The following is a 9,035-nucleotide window of genomic DNA, read 5'->3' as shown; positions in this document are numbered from 1 at the left end:
CTTTTTGACACTAGCTGTACTACTCTCTGGGTCGCTCAGCATCTCTTTCATCATGAAGCTGTTGTGACTCTCATACCCCTGCTCTTCCAATCAACCATGGGCACCATCTGTCTGCTTGTGTACACACAGAGGGAGTGTGGGATGGGAGACAGACCATATTTAGTTCTTGATCTTAATCACTTTGGTTCTTCCTTTGTGTGAACCTAGCTTCCAAAGGAAAATACTTTATGCAGAAAAATCAATCAAACAATCAATCAATCAATCAATCAATCAATCAGTCTTTCACACAACTGTGCCAAGACAGTGAATATGTCTTTAATACTACTGAAGAACTAAAGAAAACTTGCCAATTGTTTTTTCTTAATCCTAAATCTTATACATTAGCAGATTTTCCTAAACAAGATGGCAGATCTTAAGTCTACATTTTTTCATAGACAATTAATTTTGTCCACACAAGGTCTTTATGACAATTAAGCGATATCAATTTCAATGGGGGAGAACTCGTAGATCAGACATATAGAATATGAATTTCTGGAAAGACACTGTTAAAAAAAGAACCAAAATGCCCACCTTTGTCTCATACTTTGATCCTGAAATAACTTCCTGGTTCTGTGAGTCAGTACAGGGCAACCCGACTGTTTATTTAGTCTAGTGCATCTGCCCAGAGCTTGTATACATTTCAGCTTGTGGTCTGAAGAAATGCACTACAGTCTTGCACTAGTCAGATTCACAAAGTTAATGAACTTGAAGGCTCAGATGTGTCAGGGTTGGGGCAAGCAGACAAGGGTGGGTGTAGATGTGATTCTACAATCCTGACAATAAGTGATGGAGTCTAGGTGACAGAGTGATGCTCTAGGTGCAGGTGGATTGTATGGTATGTGCTGAACTCGAGGACAACTGAAGATTGTATGTAGACCCTGGGTCAAGTCTGAGATGACCTAATCCTGATTGTCTCCTATGTCTGTCAGTGATGATGGACTACAAAACATAGCCCCAAGTCAGAGGTCCAGAAATGTTCAGCAAAGGCACTGCTCTGGGGAATCTGTAGTCACCAAAATTTTATTGATCTTGGAACTTATAATGGCCTAAGAGTCTGCTGGTGAAAGTCAGCAGACTTGAGACCCTGAGATGTCCTATAGCTAATTAACACCACAAAGGCATGGGAGAAAAATCCTGTGGAGCCACCTGCAGCCCTGTTGGAATGAATTCCACTTGTTGGTGCAGAATTCCCCTTTCTCTTTTGATTCCTGATGCTCCTAGTGGGAGGCAAGCTACAGCATAAATATTGGCAATCCCAAAGTTTCTGCCAATTACATCCAGTCCCATAAACACCTCAGGCAGGCATATAAAGCTTCTCACAGATCCTACCTGGTAACTACCTTGGGCTAAAGGGGTCAAGAAATAGACAATGTTACCTAGCACTGAAGTCCCAAGATTAAAATTGCAATACCATTAGCTACAGGTGCACTGTCTGTTGTTTTCAGTTTGTCACCATCAGCCAGAATGTCTATCTCCTTTCTACTGCACCAAAATAGAAAAAAGAAGAAAGTGCTGAGTGAAATATTTGGGGCCATCTCTTATTCAAGTCCTTCATGTGATATGGGGCCTGGTTGTATATGGGGTGGGGGTCATTGTCTATGCACATGTATGAGTATACATCCCGTGTCAGACCCTGAGCTGCTCCCCAGAGTGCCATCCATGTTGCTTTTTGAGACAAGCTATCTCACTTGCCTGGAATTCACCAATTCAGTTAGGCTGGCTGGCTAGGGAGCCCCTGTCTCTGCTTTTGGAATCCTGGGATTGCAAGTATGCATGACCCCACCTTGCCTTTTTATTTTAGGGGAACGAGGGATAGAATTCAGGTCTTCACTGTTGCATGACAAGTGTCTTACAAACCGAGTCCCTCTGGAGCCCTTGGGGCCTTGTCTCCTAAACCAATCACTCTTGATTTCCTTCTCTGTATCACAAGGAAAGTAGCTGCTGAGAGACTGAGTAGGGCCAGGCAGGTAGGGCATTCAGAGCAGGGTCCAACCCTGTCTCAATGGACCAGGACACTATTCTTCTGCCTAACCGTGTCATCACGTGTGGAAGATTCAAAGGGCAAGCAAAGCTGAGAAAGTAGCTTGGGAGTTTCAGCAGATGGCCGAGGCCTGTATTTGTAGAATGTCATTATAATCTAGTCCTATAGGTGAGAGAATTGTAAGGTGAGTTGTAGGCCTCTCCAGGCTTCAGCAAGCCAGAGGTAAGGATGCTCTTGACAAGTGTGAATGGTTTGCTCAGCACCTGGGAAGCACGAGTGTGAACTCACTCTGAGGTGAGGTGAAGCGCCCAGGGGTGAGCACAGGTGCAAATGGAACAAGAGACCAATTAATTCCCGCCTAATTCATGGCAGCAAGAGCAATGACAGGCTAATTGCCTTTCTGGAGGAGTCATCACCCTGGCCACCTTCTCTCTGCTTGTCCACATGTATAGCATTAAGTTGCTTCCTGTGACCTCACGAAAAAGGTCCTAGTGGCAGGCAGCACTCTAAATCACATGTGATGCTTCTACCAGCCTGATAATCATTTCCAACATAGACCAAGCCAGCCTGCCAGGATGCTGTGAATCACAATTACTGACTGCAACACCAAATGCTTGGGACTGTCCATCAAAGGGGCTTCATTAACACACACCCAGAACAGAAGACTTCTTCTAGGCTCTCTTCCTCAGCCACCAAGGGCCAGCAATACCACCAACTCTTCGGCAGTTTGCATGATTTATACACTCTGGTCAAGTGGCTTGTTTTTGTTTTGTCTGTGACTGTTGGATTGTGGGGAAGCGGGGGTGGAGCGAAGAGCTTAGAGATGTTCTTTTCTTGCCTGCTTTGGGGGATTCAACATCCTCCCTTTCTGCCTTTGAAAGTTGTACGCAAAGACAACAGTTTTCATGATGTCCGTGATGAGTTTAGGCTCCATCAATAGACAGACCTTTAGCTGTCTTCTTGTTTGTTGAATGGCTTGTTTTCTTCATTTTAGCATTAGAGAAATGGGAGTCAAGGAAGTCAGGTGGCACACGGGAAGCCTCAAAGTCTTAATGGCATAGGCCTGCTCTGCCCTCTCTCTGATATGTTAATAGCATTCTGTTAGTTTTGAGAAAGAAATATCTCTCTCAGCACACAGGGTTCAAAACACATGCTGAGGCCCAGGCAACAAGTCTTAGGTCCAGGATTAGAACAAGAGTCAGGCTTGACAAAGAATAAAAGATTCAACATGTTCAAGCAACACCACCCAGGCTAATGATATGTAGCTTTTGAAACTGACTTGGAACTAATATAGCTGACCAGCTGTTTGGAGGGAGTGGCAGATGCGATGAAGCCTATGAACGGGCTATGGTAACGGGAGTTCAGCCATCAAGAGACAACAGAGAAATCGTCAGACACAACAAACCACAACAGATTAGTGGCCTAAGCCATGAGTAGTTTATTTTCTTCACTTGTTGAGTTTGAGGATTGGCTGAGCTCAAGCTATCTCACATAATGCATCCCAGATGTTGGCTGAGACTGAGGTTACCTCAAGAGATTTACACTGGGATACTTGGTACCGGGCTGGGAAGAACCAGCCTCTGGACAGGAACATCTGAGGCATCATCTTCTCCTCTACAGGGACATCTTGGGTGAGTTTGGAGGAGCTGCTCCTGACATGGCTGCTGAGGGCATTCCAAGCAAGTTATAGAAAGCAACCAGCAGAAGCATCAGAGCTATTTCTAGATCTCAGAGTTCAGGGCCCTCACCCCTGCCACCTCCTGTTTACCTCAGCAGTCAGAAAGACCCACAGGGTCAAAGGTCAGGGCAAAGAGTCTTTCTGTTAGGGGAACCGTCAATAATTTTTTTTCTCAGATAGGTCTTCACATAAATTATCAATTCAAGAAATTTCAAAAACAATACACTATCCCAGGCACCCTTTATCTTCTCACCCCTAATATGACTGCAGAGGAATGTTAAGACCTGGAAATTGGCATTTAAGATAATGGTTAACTATATCAAACATGTCTTTTTTTACCTCTTCTTTCAAACCTGCACTCATTTGGAGTTTGCATGATGATGTTTCGAGAACATCTTATCCCATGTGTAGATTCATGCAATCACCATTTTATAAAACGATACAATCTGTGGACAAAGAGCTCCCCCATGCTCCTTCTTTGTGCTCGCATCAACATTCCCTGTAAGTCTCTATGTCTGTGACCCTTAGCTGTCCTTCTCTATACCCTATCATTTTGAGAGTATTTCTGACGTCATATAGCATAGAGCTTTCAGGCTGAATTGTATAGAAAACACCTTGCCATCAAAGCCCATTAAACTTCCATTTATAAGAAGTTCATTCTCCTCTCTCCTTTTCCTGCTGTAACCATGGAGGCTGTGCCAGAAAAGAAAAAGAAGGTTGTTTTTGTGCCAGAAACCCTTGAGAAAAAGCAAATTTCACAGAGTCGAAGGTGAAGCACGTGAGGAAGAAGTTTGCCCTGAAGACACTGCGGAAGGCAAAGGAGGAAGCTCATCTATGAGAAGGCAAAGCACTGTCCCACAGAGTCCAGGCAGATGTACTGGGCTGAGATTTGGATGGCTATGGTGGCAGGGAAGGCTGGAAACTTCTGTGTGCCTGCAGAACTGAAATTGGTGTCAGTCATCAGAATCCGAGGTATAATAGAGAAAGCCCAAAGGTGCGCAAGGTATTGCAGCTTCCTTGTCTTCCATGGATCTTCAATGGCACCTTTGTTAAACTCAACATGGCTTCAATTAACGTGCTGAGGACTGTGGAACCATACATTTTGTGGGGGTACCCCAACCTGAAGTCAGTAAATGAGCTCATCTGCAAGCAAGGCTATGGCAAAATCAATATAAAGCAAATTGCCTTGACAGATAATTCTTTGATGGTTGATCTCTTGGTAAATTTGGCATCATGTGCATGGAGGATCTAATTCATGAGATTTATACAGTTGGGAAATGTTTCCTGGAAGCAAAAAACCATCCTGTAGTCCTTCAAATTATCTTCCCCATGAGGTGGAATGAAGAAAAAGACAACCCATTTTGTAGAAGGTGGAGATGCTGGCGACAGAGAAGACCAGATAAATGAGCATATTAGATGATAAACAAAGGTGTCACCCATGGTATTTTTATAATCTGGCCAGTTAAACAGTCACAGCTTGGAAAATTGAAAAAAATTTGCATTTCCATAGATATTATTTGTGTGTGTGTGTGTGTGTGTGTGTGTGTGTGTGTGTGTGTGTGTGTGACATGAATACAGTGCCCAAAGAGAGCAGCAGAGGGCAGTAGAGAGCAGCAGAAACCAGCAGAGATCAGTAGAGGATCCCTTGGAACTAGAATTACTGCAGGTGATCCACCCAACATGTGCTCTGCAAACAGAATCCCTGTCCTCTCTAGGAGAAGTATGTGATCCCTGCCATGAATTCATCTATCCAGCTCCAGTTAGTTTCTTTCTTCTGCTGACTTTCAGTCTTTTCTATGGGTATCTAATCATATCATAATATTTGAGACAACCTCGTAGACAGAAATACTTGGGTCATGCTCTTTCTAAATCCAAATCTAACAAACTTCTGTCTTACCATTGGTGTGCCTGTTTCAATTATTGTTTAGGGTCTAATCCTGCTCTATTATTATCTATATTGAGTTTGTTCTTATACTTCAATTTTGTTTTCTTGTCATTTTATGTCTTACTCCAGCATGTTTTAGTACTTGATTTTTATTTGTCTCTCTATGTAAACTATAGCTCTTTGTATGGGTTTTGTATGCTTACATTTGTTTTAAAACTTAGCATGTTCTTATAAATTAAAGTTTGGCTGGTCAAGCTTCAAATAAGCTGTAATACTCTTCTGGCCCACTGGGTCTGTGGGAAATAGAATCAAATCTTATTCCATTCTACATAGCTACAAACCAAAGTAAAGATGGTTCACACTGTATGAATGGTGAGTCATTTGCATTCTGAATTCTAAGTTAAAATCCCAACTCTTAAGTCTCTGGAGTTTGGACTTAGTGACTGATCATGTATTTAACATATATGAGGACTTTGGTACCAGCTCACACCCCACAAAAGAATTAGTAGTCAAAGCAAAATACAAAAAGGCTTTTATAAAATCTTTATGTGGTAGTTTGAGTAGGCTTGGCCCTGTTGGAGTAGGTGTGGCCTTGTTGGAAGAAGTGTGTCACTGTGGGGGTGGACTTGGAGACCCTCCTCCTAGCTGTCTGGAAGCCAATCTTCCCCTGGCAGCCTTCAGATGAAGATGTAGAACTCTTAGCTTCTCCTGCACCATACTTGCCTGGATGCTGCCATGTTCCCACCTTTATGATGATAGACTGAATCTTTTAACCTGTAAGCCAGCCCCAATTAAATGATGTCTTTATAAGAGTTGCCTTGGTCATGGTGTCTGTTCACAACAGAAAACATTAACTGAAACAAATATAAAATAGATTTGTGGCCCAAGTGTAGGAAAGTGACACCTGCCTCTGGGATTCATTGCAATGTTGCTCTCTGAAGGGAAAGAGTGAGATATTCACAGAAAACAAATTTAAGCACAGCAACACAGACATGCATTCAACTGTAGAATGTGAGCTAAATTCTCACTGTGTTCTAGGTTCTGCACATTCAACAAAATGGTCATTTTTAATCTGTGAAAATAGATAAAAATATCTATGAAGACAAACTGACACCATATAGATTTAGCAGCAATCCAGAATGAAATAAGACTTCTTATCAGACAAGAACCTATTGGAAGCTACCACTTTACCAGAGTCACCTCTGTGAACTGTGAGAACAGTCAAACTGTATAGGCTGGTTGCTACTCTTGTTTATTTTTCTCAACCTTTAGAGTAGTGGTTTTCAACCAGTGAGTTGCAACTCTTTTCGTGTGTGTGTGTGTGCATGTATGTATGTCAAACAACCCTTTCACAGGGGCTGCCTAAAATCATCAGAAAACACAGATATTACATTATGATTCACAATATTAACAAAGTTACAGTTATGAAGTAGCAACCAGAATAATTTTATGGTTGAGGGTCACTATAGTCACTACAACACAGAGAACTTTATTAAAGGCTTGCAACATTAGGAAGGTTGAGAATCACTGTATTAGAGGATGCAATGATGCTGAAAAAATGATTGGATTATACATGCATATTTGTGTATATATACATACTACCCTAGTAGTCCACAAAATACTTCTAATATTGGAGGAAGCCAGAGCTGGCCCAGGGTAAGGCACATACAGGTATACATGACTCCACATATGACAAAAACCATGGAAACCAGAATCAGAGCAGACCTAGGACAAGGGTCTGATGTGTGCAGCATTCCACAACAGGAATGGATAGACATGGAAACAGAGATCAGGGCAGAGGTAGCCAAAGGCAGGGCTACCAGAGATAGTGATAAAGTTGGGGGTCTGTCAGGGATATGCTGATAGTTATCTTTGATAGTTACAATCATTGAAGATATTAGCAAACTCTAGAGGAACCTGCAGCACTGATTGCCAGTCTGACAGCAGAAGAAGACACCTTAATCATACTATTAGGTAGTCCACCCCGAATGTGTCACATCCCTCTATGGAAAAAGAAAGGTGACATGAGTTTTTAAAAAGAAGGCAGACTTAACCAATGACCTAACTTCCAACACACAGTAACAAGCATAGAAACAAACACAAAACAAACAAACAAACCAACAAACAAAAACAGGATCACATGCCTTCTTCCCAACTTACTAATCTGTAGTAAGTAACCCAGTGATAAAGACTTGGAAGAACCACCAGACAAGGAATTCATATAACTCCACATGAACCAAGCATGTTACTCACTAGAGCTCTTGCATAAAAGACTCAGAAGAATAATTATAACTATTTTCTTTTTTTTTTTTTTTTCAAAAGGAGCTCTGGCAAAGTTTTATTAAGGGAAAACTTTGTTTACTTCTCACCAGTCTGTTCTGGCATGCTTCTAATAATATCAGAATCACCTGGGTCGATGATAGCCAGTGTGCACACTCTGTAGTATTTCCCACACGCTGTGCCCAGTTCAATATTATTGCCACTGTAGTGATGGACACCGGTTTTAGCCAACATGGCATAGTATTCTATTTCAGATTTCCTCAAAGCCGGGCAGTTGTTGGCGAGGATAACCAACTTCGCTTTGCCTTGTCTGATCATCTTCAGAGTCTGTTTGTACCCCAGCACATACTTTCCGCTTTTCATAACAAGCTGGAGCCTGGAGTTGATGGACTCCAGAGACTTTTTCGTCTTCTTTGCGGCCACCATCTTCTTGCCTCACGTGCGGGACGACCCCCAACCAAGATCAGCCGCCAAGATGGCCGGGGAGCGAGAAAGGCTATAACTATTTTCAAACAACTCAAAGATGGCATGAATGCATGGAAGAGAACAAGACCAGATCTGAAATAAATCAGGAAATAAACCTATCATATGAAAATAGAATTTAATAAAGAAATACAGTTGCTGATGAAAAGCCACCTTGAAATGATGGTAACTCAATAATCCAAATAAAGAGCTCAGCAGGTAACTTTACCAATAGATATAATCTTATAGGTAACAGAATAGAATCTAAAAGACAAGGTAAAAGAATTGGATCATTATTAAGGGTGGATGATAAATTAAAGATGCATGCAAACAGAGCATAAGCAAACTTTGGACACCAGAGAAAACACCAGATCCTTGAATTATGGGCATAGAAGAGTACCAAACCAAAAGCGTAGAAAATACTTTCACTATAACCATAAAACAAAATGTCCCAAACCTAGAAAAAGAGATGGCAGTCCAGATTTAACAGCAGTAGAGAACATTAGATTGACAGGCACAGACAAGAGACTCCATATGTCATGTCTAGCTTAAAGCATTAATGGCAAACAAAAAGGGGGGTTCTGCAAGCTGCAAGAGAAGCGGTTGAGTTACTTGTAAAGGCAGACTCATCAGAGTCATAGCAAACTGTACAATGAAAAGCTTGACACACCAAGACACCTGGGAAGGCATACTCCATACTCAGAAATACA

General features: G+C 41.9%; 1 protein-coding gene and 1 pseudogene across 2 annotated transcripts; one reads left to right on the top strand and one right to left on the bottom strand.

Annotated features, from left to right (window-relative positions):
* The first annotated feature begins 4,597 nt into the window (after nucleotides 1-4,597).
* LOC308427401 (large ribosomal subunit protein uL30-like) lies at nucleotides 4,598-5,118 on the top strand (annotated as a pseudogene). The gene has a single exon. The product of its transcript is annotated as a large ribosomal subunit protein uL30-like (transcript).
* A 2,760-nt stretch (nucleotides 5,119-7,878) lies between these two features.
* Nucleotides 7,879-8,353, bottom strand: LOC308427608 (large ribosomal subunit protein eL30). The gene has a single exon (XM_080925756.1). It carries the CDS (start codon nucleotides 8,287-8,289, stop codon nucleotides 7,942-7,944), a length of 348 nt encoding a protein of 115 aa, XP_080781882.1. The 5' UTR covers nucleotides 8,290-8,353; the 3' UTR covers nucleotides 7,879-7,941.
* Between the last annotated feature and the right edge of the window lie 682 nt (nucleotides 8,354-9,035).

This window comes from Micromys minutus (genome assembly GCF_963924665.1).
Source record: "Micromys minutus genome assembly, chromosome: 11".
NCBI classification, from domain to species: Eukaryota; Metazoa; Chordata; class Mammalia; order Rodentia; family Muridae; genus Micromys; species Micromys minutus.
Note: the sequence above shows the minus strand (reverse complement) of the source record. Positions and strands in the feature narration are given on the sequence as shown.